Source organism: Mesoplodon bidens (assembly GCF_964165515.1).
Source record: "Mesoplodon bidens genome assembly, chromosome: 15".
NCBI classification, from domain to species: domain Eukaryota; kingdom Metazoa; phylum Chordata; class Mammalia; order Artiodactyla; family Ziphiidae; genus Mesoplodon; species Mesoplodon bidens.
In genome coordinates, this window is record NC_138171.1 from 35,301,072 (window position 1) to 35,314,263 (window position 13,192).

The 13,192-nt window shown below is 60.4% G+C and overlaps 3 protein-coding genes and 1 long non-coding RNA gene across 11 annotated transcripts in view; 2 read left to right on the plus strand and 2 right to left on the minus strand.

Annotated features, from left to right (window-relative positions):
• AGFG2 (ArfGAP with FG repeats 2) overlaps positions 1-3,454 on the plus strand; it is a 20,931-nt gene extending 17,477 nt beyond the window's left edge. For 3 of the 6 annotated variants that reach the window (XM_081255505.1, XM_081255504.1, XM_081255506.1), the window contains 6 exons: positions 849-969; positions 1,159-1,241; positions 1,432-1,512; positions 2,373-2,501; positions 2,845-2,930; positions 3,259-3,454. In XM_081255505.1, coding sequence (XP_081111631.1) covers positions 849-969; positions 1,159-1,241; positions 1,432-1,512; positions 2,373-2,501; positions 2,845-2,930; positions 3,259-3,318 — 560 coding nt within the window. In that variant the 3' untranslated portion in view covers positions 3,319-3,454. Of the gene's footprint in view, positions 1-848; positions 970-1,158; positions 1,242-1,431; positions 1,513-2,372; positions 2,502-2,643; positions 2,931-3,258 lie in introns of those variants that run through there. The other 3 variants (XR_014017535.1, XR_014017536.1, XR_014017537.1) reach the window with 3 other exon arrangements.
• The window catches only part of LOC308628509, a 12,618-nt gene extending 4,547 nt beyond the window's left edge, over positions 1-8,071 (minus strand). The window contains exons 1-4 of one of the 2 annotated variants that reach the window (XR_014017538.1): positions 7,957-8,071; positions 6,788-6,895; positions 5,730-5,957; positions 1,109-1,275 (exon numbers count right to left, since the gene is read on the minus strand). This is a non-coding gene — a long non-coding RNA (uncharacterized lncRNA). Of the gene's footprint in view, positions 1-1,108; positions 1,302-5,729; positions 5,958-6,787; positions 6,896-7,956 lie in introns of both variants that reach the window. The other variant, XR_014017539.1, reaches the window with a different exon arrangement.
• On the plus strand, positions 7,790-11,274 carry LOC308628504 (uncharacterized protein). The gene is made up of 3 exons (XM_081255500.1): positions 7,790-9,153; positions 9,374-10,506; positions 10,896-11,274. The coding sequence occupies exons 1-3, from the start codon at positions 7,860-7,862 to the stop codon at positions 10,956-10,958; spliced, it is 2,490 nt and encodes an 829-aa protein (XP_081111626.1). The 5' UTR covers positions 7,790-7,859; the 3' UTR covers positions 10,959-11,274.
• A 153-nt stretch (positions 11,275-11,427) lies between these two features.
• On the minus strand, positions 11,428-13,153 carry SAP25 (Sin3A associated protein 25). Of its 2 annotated transcripts, none has more exons than XM_081255507.1 (6): positions 12,808-13,153; positions 12,497-12,597; positions 12,299-12,405; positions 12,056-12,203; positions 11,882-11,979; positions 11,428-11,799 (listed from the first exon to the last, which is right to left on the minus strand). In XM_081255507.1, exons 1-6 carry the CDS (start codon positions 12,951-12,953, stop codon positions 11,506-11,508), a joined length of 894 nt encoding a protein of 297 aa, XP_081111633.1. In that variant the 5' UTR covers positions 12,954-13,153; the 3' UTR covers positions 11,428-11,505. The 2 variants fall into 2 exon arrangements, with proteins under 2 accessions (XP_081111633.1, XP_081111634.1); XM_081255508.1 differs by having other exon boundaries at positions 12,299-12,388; positions 12,808-12,824.
• Between the last annotated feature and the right edge of the window lie 39 nt (positions 13,154-13,192).

The following is a 13,192-nucleotide window of genomic DNA, read 5'->3' on the forward strand; positions in this document are numbered from 1 at the left end:
CCTCACTGTAGCCCAGAGTAGTTGGCAGGACCCCACACTACAAATGAGACTTAGATAAAGAGGCTTTCTTAAAATGACGGGGCCTCAGGCCTCGTCCTGTGAGACCAGGTTGCTGATTGGACCCTAACCCTAACCCTAACTCGCCCAAGGGCTGTTCTGTAAACTTCCCCTGTGAGGCTCTTCCATGTTGACTATGAACACCAGGGAGGGCAGGAGAGCCCTGCTGTCGGCCCTGCCCCGTGGGCAGTGCGTCCCAGCCCTGATCTGAGGTCGTGGCGTCAGGGGGCTCCCGAGAGGGGAGCAGGCTGCTTGATAGGAGTGGGAAGGGTGCTGGCGAGGCTGGAGATTTATGCTCAGCACCTCCAGTGCCATCTCCACGTTCCCCGAGTCACCCAAGTGTCCCTGAGCCTTTCTGCCCTTCACAGCTCCTCCCCCACCCCTCTACCTGCTCCTTCATATGATTTATTCATAAATGGAAATGGTGGTTTAGGCAAAAGACAGACGTCTCCATCTCTTAAGGAAAAAATGGGAAGTGTAAGCCAAACTAGAGCAGGAGGGACGGTGACCTGGACGAGGAGGAAGAAATGCTTTTCTCTCTGCGGTGGCGGTCTTGAGCGCTCGGGAGATTGAGAAGGGCTGAGTCTCACATCGCCTAGAATTCTCCGTGGGAGACAAACCCTCCTGGACTGGGCGATCTGATCCGGGGGAAGGACGGGCTGCCTCAGAGGACCCCGTTGGTGCCATCCCTCCCCTCCCCCTCCACTGCACCCCTGCCTCCATCTCTCCTCCTGCCCTTTCCGTCCTGTCTCATGCCAGCACCCCCTGTTTTACTTCCTGTGCCTGCCCAGGGAGCAGCCAGGGGACTCCATTTTGTGCCTCTCCTCTGGCACCTGCCAGTCAGCCCAACAGCCTTGCAGATACAGGCAGCCTCCTGGGACCCGGGGCATCAGCTGGAGGCATCCCTAGCAGGTAGGTCCAGATGTTGGGGAGCGTGCCATCGGGCAGGAGAGCCGGCCAGGAAAGCCTGGCCTTGCTTATACCAGCCCACTCGGCTCCGCCCGTCCGGCAGGACAGAGTTTGCCATCTCCTAGTTCCTTGCCCAGCTCACCTCCTTGGTGCTAGATGATGTGCATGCCGACTTTTCTCCCCATATCACAGCATGTTCAGGATGGCCAGCCAGGTCCCCACGCTCCAGTCGGCCACCACTGGCGGAGGCGGAAGCACAGGGCTCTCCTTTGGAGGTGAGTCTTGCGTGTAGAGACCCAGGGAGGGGATCTAAGGCCAAGAGGAAATTGGGGACTCTGGAGGGAGGGGAGTGGGGAGAGATGCACACCAGGATTTAGAGGAATGCTCAGTTATCACGATATTAACCAAATGAGAAAAAAATAACCAGCTCTTCATCCCCCCTCTACCCCATTCCACCCTGAGCAGCCTTCAACCCTTTCACCACACCTGCTGCTCATGCCCAGCTGCCTTCCACCAACCCTTTCCAGCCCAATGGCTTGGCCACAGGTAAGCCTCCCCGACTGTCCCCTGGCCCTGACTCTCTCCAGACACCAGCCCAGGCCAGACTGGTTTAATTTCCAGTCCACCTAGTGGGCAAAAACTAGAGGCCCCCAAGTCACCAAATCAGAATTTCGGAGTTAGAAAAGACAGGCTGCCACTTCCCTGAGCCAGTTCCGAAGGGTTAATGCTAACTGGTAGTGGTGGTGATTCTTTTTTCTCCAACCCTCAGTTTCCCTCTGGGAGCCCAGCCTCCTTCCCTTCTGTGTCCCACCTGAAACCATGGCCCTGTTCCCTGCCCTCCTCAGCTGGAGTCCTGTGGTCTCCTGCCCCTCCCCAGCCCCTGCCTCTGCTTTTCTTTCTCCAAACTCACACTCATGCCCCCCTTAGTTTTTTTGTTGTTTTTTGGTTGCTCCTCTAAAACCTTCAGGCCAGGAAGAGAGAATAATATTCGCTACCAAGCTGACCCACGCGGCAGGCCCAACGCTTAGGGCTTTACATCCGTTATTTAATTTTCACAGCAGTCCGAGGAGATAGGCATGGTCCCCCGTTTTAGAGATGAGAGAACTGAGGCAGAGAGGGCTGGTAATTTGCTTTGACTTATGCGGTTTAAGAGGTGGCAGAAAGCTGACCCCATGATCATAACTACCCTGCTGTCCAAGCCACAGGCCACAGGCCGGAGAGGGCAGGGTTGGCAGGATGCTTGGACGCTGAAGCGTTTCGTGCTCATTTCGGGTACTTCCACTGGGTACCTCTGGATAATGAAAAACTATATCCCATTTCTGTGTCTTGGAGGGACTTAGGAAGAACTGTTCTCCACCCTATCTTCCAGAACCTCACCTACCTCATGTCCCTCCCTCTCTCCACAGGGCCAGGCTTTGGGATGAGTGGTGCTGGGCCTGGCTTCCCCCAGACAGTGCCACCCACTGGGGCTTTTTCCAGCCCCTTCCCCCCACCGCTCTTCCCCCCACCGACCTCAGTGACTCAGCAGCAGAATGGTAAGGGATTCAGACCGCGCCCTCCTTTCTTACCCCATTCCCACCCCCAGGGACTCTGCTGTGTGTGTGTGTGTTTGTGTGTGTTGAATATTAGAAATGTATTAGGGAGCCAGACATCTGAGCTAGTTCCCTTTTGGACCAGCAGGGGGAGACCAGGGAAGCAACAGACCTGCCTGTGTCCTCTGACTGTTCCACAGGTTTCTTCCCGGCTTCGGGGAGGCCCACGCTGGCTGCCCACCTTGGGATGTAACTGGGCCTGCCCTGCAGGGAGGCGGGTGAGCTGGGCAGCACCAGCCCCGAGGGGCAGGGTTCCCGTCAGCTGAGTTTTTGCTCTTCCTGCCAGGCTCTTCCTTCGGAGACCAGGGATCCGCCAAGCTGGGGCAGAGGCCACTGAGCCAGCCAGCTGGGATCTCCACCAACCCCTTCATGGTGAGTGGCCGGTGCAGGGCCCGGGCCTGGTGTGGGTGTGGCCTTTCACTCTGGGGGTTGGGACAGAATCCTTCCAGGAGCAGAGGGCAATGTGGGGCGGAACCACGCCCCTTCCTCGTGAAACTCCCTTGGCCCAGCCAGGGATGAGGGGGCTAGTTAAGGAGCCTCTGCGCTCCCCGCCCCTCCGCTTGCCTTCTAGCTCCCTTATTTTCCCTCTTCCCTCAGCACAGTAATTTTGAGGGAGAAAGGAATCCTGAGCTGCATTTTTTCTGTGGCCTCCAGCTCTTCCTCCCTAATCTAACAATTTGTGGTGATTGTTTCTTTCCAGACTGGATCCTCATCAGGCCCGTTTGCCTGCAGCCCTCCGAACACCAACCCATTCTTGTAGCGCTGTGTCCGGGGGGGCTGCTCTCTGGGGCCCCTCTACTCCCCGGAGCTCCGATGACCACTTGCCTGTGGCATTTTTGCGGGTCTGAGACCAGATGGGTCTTGTTTCGCAGGGTAGGGGTCTGGGGATGGTGGAGGTGCTAATGCTTTGCTTGGGGCTTGCAGATAAAAGGGCAGCTTCCCAGGTCAGCCACCCCGAGGCTTCCTCCTTCCTCCTCCAGCCCCCACCCAGGCAGGGGGCCCGGAGGCGAGCTGGCAGAGCCTGGCCTAGAGGAGCCTGGTGTTTTATTTTTCAAATTACTAATTATGATGACAAGAGTCCTCCTCTCCTGCCCCCAGCGCTCCCTTCACTCCGAACCCTGTGGGCGGAGGAAGCTGGGGGCACAGGCTGAGCTGTGCTCCTTGTGGGAACGACTCCCCAGTGCCCAGCTGTCTAACGCTGTTCTGCTCATGGGCGGAAGCACAGTGGGGAAAGCAGGGCAGAGGTAGGGATGAGGCGTGCATGGTGTTGACGTGGGATGGTGATCAGGACGCGGAGGCCTTGCGGGGCCAGAGTGCCCTTGGTGCCCTGGCTTGGGACAGCACCCCTTTCTCCACGTTTTTGCTTCCCCAGCTCCCTCAGGATGAATAGTTTTACCTACATACTTACACATGCCCAACTTGCGTCAAGCACTTTAGTTAGCTGTGGTGTCATGTTTGGATACCAGTGTTTTATATTTATACATAGAGAATTTTCTAATATAGCCTATTATATATATATATATCTATATATATGCATACACACACGTATCCAGATGCAGCCATTCTTCCTCTCCCAGACAGCTCTTTCACACGGGGAATGGGATGAATCCCTATCTGTGCCTCACAAAGCCAGCGCTCCAGGGGATGGTGGGGAAGGAGGCACACTTCTCGACCACCCCGAGCCTGGGCTTTTCCAGAGGAAGGCTTTGTGCAATTGGCTTTTTTTTTTCCCTTTCTTTTTCCCATGTGCCTCCCCCGCTTCTCCCCCTGGCCCCAGATCTCTGCACCAAAGCTGTTGCAGGCAATGTTGGAAAAGAACTGCATTTGAAAGAAAAAAAATGGCTCTTGTGGTCTTGCTTTGGGCCAGCTTGAGGGGCCTCATGTCAGTCAACGTGACTGCTTGGGTCGGTGCCTATGCTGCTGTTCGCCAAGGACAGAGCCAGGCCCTGTCTGAACTGGAGTCCAGTTTCAGCAGTGGAGGGAGCGGGGGAGGGGGTGCAGAGGAGGAGCCGGCGTGGGGGCCGGGCAGGGCCTAGTCAAAGTCCAGCTCTCCCAGGTCAGCTGCCTCCTCAGCCCCTCCCCAGACCCTTGCCACCTGGGGATGTTGTGTCAACAGTGTCTAGGCTGTGTGTGTGGTAACAAGACAGCCGGCTTGGGTTAGACACCTCACCTGGAGGAGGAGAGGCCCCGAACAGCCCTGCTGTGAGCGCCTCTCCCTTTCCTACCGCTGCCTGGGAACTCTGGCCCCTTCAGTCGTCCCTTCTTGGGATTTCTTTGAGCCTTTCCACCCAATGACCTTTAACCTGACAGCAAGGAGAGGCGGGGACAGTCTTATCACTGATTTACTTTGAGGATTTTTCTGTAAATACCTTCAGCTGCTGCTCTTTGCCCAGCCAGGCGTGGCCTCCCCACCTTCCCAGGGCTCAGTCCCCATCCTGTCTTGTGTTGTGTTCCCGTTCTCTACTCTCCTTCCATCTCCTGGTGGCGCTCCCAGGGTGGACCACCATCTTTTTTTCCCCTGGGTATTCTCCTCTGTCACCCTTGATTATCTGTCTCTTCCCCATTCTCTGCTCAGAGCCAGGGACGCGAGGGAAGCTGGAATCTTGTGGAGAAGGAGGGGGAGGAGGAGCCTTCTTTTTCCCCAGCTCCCCGGCACCTCCTTTCCTAACCAAAAACACTGAGGTTTGGAGGTGAGATTTAAAGGACCAGCAGCTGCAGTGCTTCTTACTGTTTGAGTCACACTGTCGCTGTTTCTCAGGGATCTCCTTAACTGCTCAGTGCCTGGGCGCAGGACCTCCCTGCAGTCCCCCCTCCACGCTTCCCAGTCACTGTCCGACATGGACCCCCGTCAGCTCACTGGCCAGGGCAGGATGACCAGTCAGAGAAGTTACGACGGGTCAGCGTCCAACTCCAGGGCAGAAAAATCAAGAGTTCGCAGGGCGTAGGCTGAGACCGGGACTGCAGCTGCCTGTCTCGGTGTGGAACAGCCTAGTGCTGCCTCCACCCGGCGCCCTCTCTCCAGGCAGGCAGCAAAGATGGAAGAATCCCTGGCCTCAGGAAATGTCTAATTGACTGGGCTGTGTTCCCCCGCCCCACCGCCCAGGGCCTCCCTGCAGGCCCTGCCTGGTGGTTACAAATCTGGACCCACACCATGGGGCTGGAAGGACTCACCCAGACTGCCACCAGGCTTCTGACCAAGTGCTCATGTCCCCTTGGCCAATGCTGTGACAGTGCTCTGCAGGCAACAGTCCTCTGGCTTGACCCCAGCCTTCAGCAGGTCACCAGCGGCTGCCTCTGAGGGTGAGGAAGCAGGAGCCAGGGCCCAGGACCTCTGTCAAGCTCTCCGATGGAGGAAGGGGCTGGCGCTGTCCCTGCAGCCCCCTCCAGAGGAGTGAGAACCTGGACGGAGGAGAGAGGGGCACATGGGAAGAGCCTGGCCCTAGTGCCCCAGCCTCCTCCCTGGGGGCTCCCCTTTGGTAACAAGAGTCTTCCATAGGCACTTAGAATGTGGAGAGCCCATCCCACTGCTGCCCTGCACCTGGCAGCGGGATGCACAGGTGGACCCCCTCAGGTTGGGGGAGGTGTTCTCACCCAACAGAGCTGAAGTTCTGTTACTTCCTGTCCCCGGGGAGCAACACGAGTTACCAGGGCAACAGGCTCAAATCAGTCTTGTCTGGGTAGAGCCAAGGGCAATGTTGTTGCCAGGGCAACTGATTAAGTCAGTCGTTTGGCTCCAGGCTTTTCCTGGTACCCAGCAGGCTAAATCACCTGGCATTGATTACCAACCCATTCGACCACGTTTGCTTGCCCAGGGCCCAGGTGCTCCCATCCCTGCTGCTTCCTGCTTTCTCTTTACCCAGCACTTAGGGGTTCAATGACACAGGGTGGTCTGGAGCTGGTCTCTGTGACAGGGGCTGTGATTTCACAAGGACTGGGGTGCTCCAAGGTGGACTGGTTGGTGGGGAGTGGGAAGGAGCAGATATGAAGAGACCCTCCTGTGGGTAGCTTCAAATCAAACCTGGGGAGTAAGGCTACAGGCAGGAGCACAGCAGGTACCTGGCCCCCACGGGTGCCCTGCTCCTCAAGGCAGCATCAAAACTAGGAAGGGGAAAGGCCTGCAGATGTCTTTTGTGTCCCTGCCACTTCTCCATGGCGCATATGTCGAGGCCACACTGGAGGCTATGACCTTGAATATACTTCTGGTGTCCACTTCAGGATCTCTCACATACCTGCCTCTCCCTGGCCAACACCCATCAACGGTGGAGGCTGCCGCTGGCCCGCGTGCACCACCTGAGCTGCCGCCACTTCTCTGGCAACTTGGAGAGGCTTTGGCTGACCTGGGGCGGGGGGGAAGGGGAGCGGGCACCTGGAGCAGAACCTGGGCACTGCTGCCTGCTGGCCAGATGCCCATCTTCATGATGCCAGGTGGTGCCCTGCATCACACTTTCAGCATGACCCTTAAAGGGCATTCAAGAATCTGAGCCTTCCTGCACACTGCACGCACTGTTGGCTTCTCCAGTATTCCAGCTCATAGACCAACCCCTTCCTCCCACGCCTGGGAAGTGGAGGAGCCAGGGTGGGAAGCCCAGCCCTCCCTACTCAGGCCTTCCTGGCCCTTGGACTAGCTGGAGAAAAAGAACCAGGTGGCCTTGCTTCAGTACTCCTGGTACAGCTCCTAACTCACCTGAAGGCAGTCCTCCCCAAATACCGTCTTTAATAGGGGCCACAGCTGCCCTCTCCCAAACCCTCAGCTCCCCCACTGTAGGTGTCCTACTTGCCATGACAGTGAAATCATAAGGTCCTCTAAGGCCCCCACCCATGTGTCAACTACCGGTTTGTCTCGCAAAGTGTGCACTGACCGGCGCCATCGCCACCAACATGAGTCAGTGGTCCTTGGAAGGATCAGAAGTGGGGTGTAAAAATGTCTGAATCTCAACCCCATTTCAAGCCTCCCGGGATGCAAGGGGCAAAGGGTACCTCCACCAGTGCAGAGTCTGCACTTCTGTGAAAAGAGCCTTCAGCTGGCCTGGGCAGCATTTTTTTTTTTTTTTCTTTCCGGTATGTGGGCCTCTCACTGTTGTGGCCTCTCCCGCTGCGGAGCACAGGCTCCGGACGCACAGGCCCAGCCGCTCCGCGGCATGTGGGATCCTCCCAGACCGGGGCACGAACCCGTTTCCCCTGCATCGGCAGGCGGACTCCCAACCACTGCGCCACCAGGGAAGCCCCAGCATTATTTTTGAACAGAGGTGGTGATGAGGGGCTGAGGGCAATGGTGCAGCAAGAGGTCAGTGCCCCTGAGAGATGGTCTCTTTCTCCACTGGCTCTCCTTCAATGCCACTTGACTGGAACCCTGGTGGGTATGGTCTGTGCACAGGGACCGATCCAAAAGTTAACTTACCTCAAGACACCTCCTATGGCCCCAACCCCGCAGAGAAACTGAACCTCCAGCTCCTCCAAGATCAGCATAGCCCAGTGCTCTGTAGCCCTGGCTCCTGGGATTACTTGGGAAGGCAGAGAACAGAGCCACTCCTGGGTGGGAAGAGGGGACACCATTCCGAGTGGGGAGTGGCGGAGGCCGGAAGGGGTGCCACTGTAAGGGTGGCCCGGCTCAGTGGCCCGCTCACCTCCAGGACTGCAGACGCCGCCAACGCGGTCACCACAGACGTGGCTCCACGCACACTCACCTCACCTCGCCGCTTTCTCGGCCGGCCGGCAGCTCAGACCAGTAGAGACGCCACCCCACCCCCGCCCCTGCAAAAGCCCAGTCCCAGGACACGGGGTGGGGTGAGGCGGAGGCCGCCTCTCCTGGATTTCCCGACTCACACTCCACTCCCCCAACCCGGCGTCCGGCTCCGGGGCGCGCAAGGGTTAACCTCGCGGGGGTGGGGACTGAGGCGCGTTCCGCGCAGGGAGGGAGGGGAGAGGACAGGAGAGGAGGCGACGGGAGGCGCAGGGGTCAAGCCTCAGAGTCTGTCGGAGCCTCGGGTGTCTCAGGCCACCGGGCAGCCACTGGGGCACACGGTGCGGACCCCCTGCCCCAAACTTCAAGTCGGGAGCGGGGAGAAAGACGCTGGGCATCAAGACAGGTGGTCGCCTGTGAGGATGCCGCCCCCCTCCCCAGGGACCGCTACGTCTACCCCACCTCTGCCGTCCCAGCCCCTGCTCCGGACACTTTACTGCTTTGGGTCCGGGATGAAGCCCAGAGGCCCCACGACGACCCCGGAGTTCGAGTCAGCTGACGTGGCCCTGGGCCCGCCGCGGCCCTGGGCCTGCCCGGCTGACGTGCGGCTCTGCGGCCATCTGCGGAAGCAGAAGTCCCAGCGCCGCCGCTTCTTTGTGCTCCGCGCCTACCCGCAGCGCCTCGAGTGTTACGAGAGCGAGAAGAAGTTCTGCGCCGGCCGAGCGCCGCCCAAGTTCAGCGTGAGCCTGGAGGGCGCGTGCACCATCAGTAAGCGCGTGGACGCGCGTCAGCGACACCTGATCGTCCTCTACACGCGCGACCGCAGCCTGGGCGTGGCGGCGGCCAGCGAGGCGGAGCAGCAGGCGTGGTACAGCGCCCTGCTCCAGGCGCGCGCTGCCGCCGCCGCCGCCGCCGGTGAGGCCCGAGCCCCGGGCTGCCTGAGACTGAGCTGGCGGGGGGGGGGGGCGCGGGGGGGTGGACGATCGTGGATTTGGTTTATCCGTAGTCTGTCCCTTCCCCAGGTCTCCGAAATCAAGACCAAACGTGAAGGGTTTACACGTTTTCAGTCCCCGGGCCACAGTGACTCCAGCCTGCCGGCCCGAGAGCCCCTGTGACCAAACCATTGTCTCTCCAGGTCCCGACTCCCACGAGGACCCCGGGGCCTGGATCCTCGCTCCGTTTCAGGAAGTCTGGCCCGTGACACTGCGGCCGAAGGGGCTGGGGCGGGCACGAGGCCTGGGCAGCGGCGGCTACTGCCTGTGCCTGGGTTCCGGGGTACTGAGCCTGCTGCGGAAGCCCGGGGGCAGAAGCTCCAGGGCCTCCCTGCCATCTCCGCCGCCGGCCCTGCGCTTGTCCCTGCTCAGCGTGCGCCGCTGTGGCCATGCCGACGCTTTCTTCTTCCTGGAGCTTGGCCGCTCGGCACCCACGGGTCCCGGGGAGCTGTGGCTACAGGCGCCCGACGCCGTCGTGGCCCAAAGCATTCACGAGACTGTCCTGGCCTCCATGAAACGAATCGGGGACAGTGGTGCCGGTGGCAGGGCTGAGCCACTCCCAAGAAAGCCCCCGATGAGCGCCTCCACACCCTCTGTCCCCCAATCTTATGAGACCCCAGCCTCTGCGGCCCAATCAAGCGGCCTGTACCGTCGGGGGCGCCTGAGTGAGAGAAGCGAGCAAGCAACCCTCAAGACCCTGGCCAGGCTGGGGGCGGCAGCCTCACACCCCGAGGGCTTGGAGCTGGGCGGGGTCTACATAACCAAGGGAGCCAGGAGTGACTATGAGCCCATGGGGGGCAGCCAAGCCAGTGGCTACGTGGTGATGGCAACCCCGGGCCTTCCTGCCTCAGCCAAAGCCGCTTCCCGCCAGCTGCTCCAGGATGGAGGGGTCACCGAATATGTGTCCATGAGCCTCTGTGCGCCACGGTCCTTTCCCTCGAGCTTCTTGCCTCTTTCCTACAGGCCTGGGGCCGGGGAGCCTGGACCCGGGCTCCAAGGCCCTCGTCTAGGCGTGGGAGACGACTGGGGACCCGCAGGGGCTCAACGCTGCTTGCAGCCGCCGTCAGAGTTAGCCGGGGAGTACGTGTGCCTTGAGTACGCGGCCGCCGACTACATAGTTATGGGCACTGACATCCCCGAGCCCCCGGATGGCGGCCTCAACTACGTAGACCTGGACCTGGTCCCTCCCCTGGAGGTGCGAGGCGACGCCCCCGGGGCCAGGCACCGCCCACAGAGCTACACACACATCGAGTTCCAGAACCTCGGGCAGGCCCCGGTGAGGAGACCCCCGTGGCCCCTGGGTATAGCTGATGGATGGACAGACAGACGGGAGTGGAGGAAGAAAAAAAGGGCAAAGTTAAGAATGCCTTCCCGCCCACCCCCCTGAACCCCACAAACCCCTTCTGCCCGATGGATTGGTTCTACAGCTCAGATGTCCCCTAGGACGTGTGACCAGCAGAAGCACTGAGCTGCCCCTTAGGACGGGCTGCCTAAGGGCTCCGCCCCTTCCAACTGTGGCGCCTGGGAAGTCTTCGGGAGGAGGTTCCCCAAGAAGTTGGATTCTTTTAAGAGAGAAAATTCTAGAACTCTTCCCCCCTTAAAACAAAACCCCTACAAATTTCTGGACCTTCTCAGCCAAAGCCCTGACCCTCTGTTTCCCCACAGAGTTCCTGCAGCATCGCTCCAGAGTCTCAAGTCAGCCTTGGCCCCGCACCCTGCCTCCAATGATGATGACCAAGAAGACAGAGATCTGCCCCTCCCCCCCACACACACACACCTGCTGTGCTGGCCTGGTGTCGGCTGAACTCCTGGGACCCCAGAGCAAGAAGGATGAGAGCAACAGGTATCTTACACTAGTGCCCTCCCTAAGTGATGACACCCCCTACCCACTACTTTGCCTTTCCCAACACCAGCTATGTGCTCACACAATTCTCCTTCTCCCCGGTCTGGCAGAACTGATAAGAGTCCTTGCTTCTGATATACTTAATCTAGTCTAGGAGACTATACTGTGCACCCCACCCCCATTAAAGTTTCCCTGCTGGGTGAGCCTGGAAAAGTCTTAGGTCCATGGATTCCCCTGCCCGACTGTAGGGGGAATGAGTAACAAGAATCTGAGGGGTGAGCAACCAAAGCCGTGGTGGAAGAAGAGACCCCATCCCTGCCTCCACGCCCCACTCTGCTATCTGCCACAAGGAGCCTGTTTGCAAACCAACACTGTTTTATTGTCAACAGAACCTGCCTGGGGAAGTAGGGGGCCCGCTCTCCCCCAGAGGGGCTATGGACCTTGGCTGTCTGGGGCCCGTGGGAGAGATGGGTCCGTGCAGTGAGAACAGCTCTGGCCACCACTGGCACCTGGGTGGTCAGAGGCAGGGTCTGGGGGGCCAGCAGGGGGCATGGGAGCCCCCGGGGGGCTGGGTCTTGGCTCCCCCTGGCTCATCTGAAGGAGGCCAGTGAGGGCGATCAGCTCAGGCCCACTGAGCCAGGCGGTGGAGCAGCCAGAGGACCGAGTGGGGAGGACCCAGGGGGACATGACTGGGGATGGGAGCAGCAGCTTCAGAGAGCCCATCACCTGAGGAGAGAGGAGAGGCAAGTGTCTCCTCCCGAGCCCTGCGTGAAGGCTGGGGTGAGGCCAGGGCAGGAAGAGTGCTCACCTGCTGACGGGCCTGAGACAGGTACAGGGGAACACGCTGCCCACGGGGCAGCAGATGGTCAGAAAGAAAGACAGCTTCACGGCACATCACCGGGAACCCTGGGGAGGAGAAGCTGCTAGGGTGGCAAGCACTGCGCTGGTTCTCCGCAGAGTCTGAGGGGACCAAGGGCCGTACCTGCATCCCTGGGCGCCTGCTCTCCACTCTGACGTCCTGCTAGACTGGGCCTGAGGCCTCTGCCTGAGGCTGCCTCGTACAGAGAGCAGAATGAGGGATGGCGCAAGGTCCGGCCTGAGAAGGAGGTGCCTGACTCACAGCTGAGCCCCTGTGGAGGGACGGGAAAGATTCCTGGAGCTTCAGCCCCCTCCCAAGGCATCCCTGCCCCACCTGAGGCTGGTGCCACAGGTACCCCCAACTCACCCACACCAGCCGAGGTCCCGGTTTAGCCTCACAGTTGGGGTGCCATGGCGCCAGCAGGGTCATCCTTGACGGGGCCACCTCGCAGGTCATCTGGGGGGACAGGGGAACTGGGCGGGGGGAGGACTTGAAGAGATTAAAATCGGCTCAGGAGTCGGTAAAAGGGTCTTGGGGGTAAAGATGGCAGGACCCTGTACCTACCTGGGGTTCCGGGTGACCGCTCGGCAGCCAGGCCTGGGGGCGGCCGAGGCAGCAGCTGCTCTTTCCGGGTCCAGTTAGGCCTTTGGGACCAGGGCTGAGGACTGGGAGGGGGCGGTACTGAGATGCTTCGGTCACAGCCTCCCGCAATCACCTCCCCGCTCCAAGTCTGAATACTTCCAAGGCAGGGCCAAGGGTACCCGGTGCGGGGAGACTGGTCATACCCATTCTTCGCTACTAGGGACAACTGAGATTTTCTCACACTGTGGGCCCCCGTCGGGTTTCGCCTAAGTGCCGCCGGCAGAGCCCCTCACCTGTCCTGTGGGGTTGTTCTTGGCTCCCGCAGGGATTCCTCTCCAGAGTCCCAGGCCTGGCCGGGGTCGCTGCCCGCAGAGGGGCCTTGTTCCTCGGGCGCCTGCTCCTCGCCCGCGCCCCACCGCCGGGGGGTCCCGGGCAACATGCCGCGTCCAGGGGGAGGGCAGGTCAGGGCCCCGCGCCGCCCGCCTGGCACCTCCCAGCTCCCACTCGGGCGCAGCCTCCCTCAGCGGCCCGCACTGCCCCGCGCGCCCAGCTTGCGGCCCACCTCACAGGGCTTCGCGGCGCAGGCGTCCAGCGCGTTTCCGGGCCACGTGGCGCACGGTCCCGCCGGGATCCCGCGAGCGCCCCCTGGCGGCGCGGACGGCGGGGCCACACGGAAGG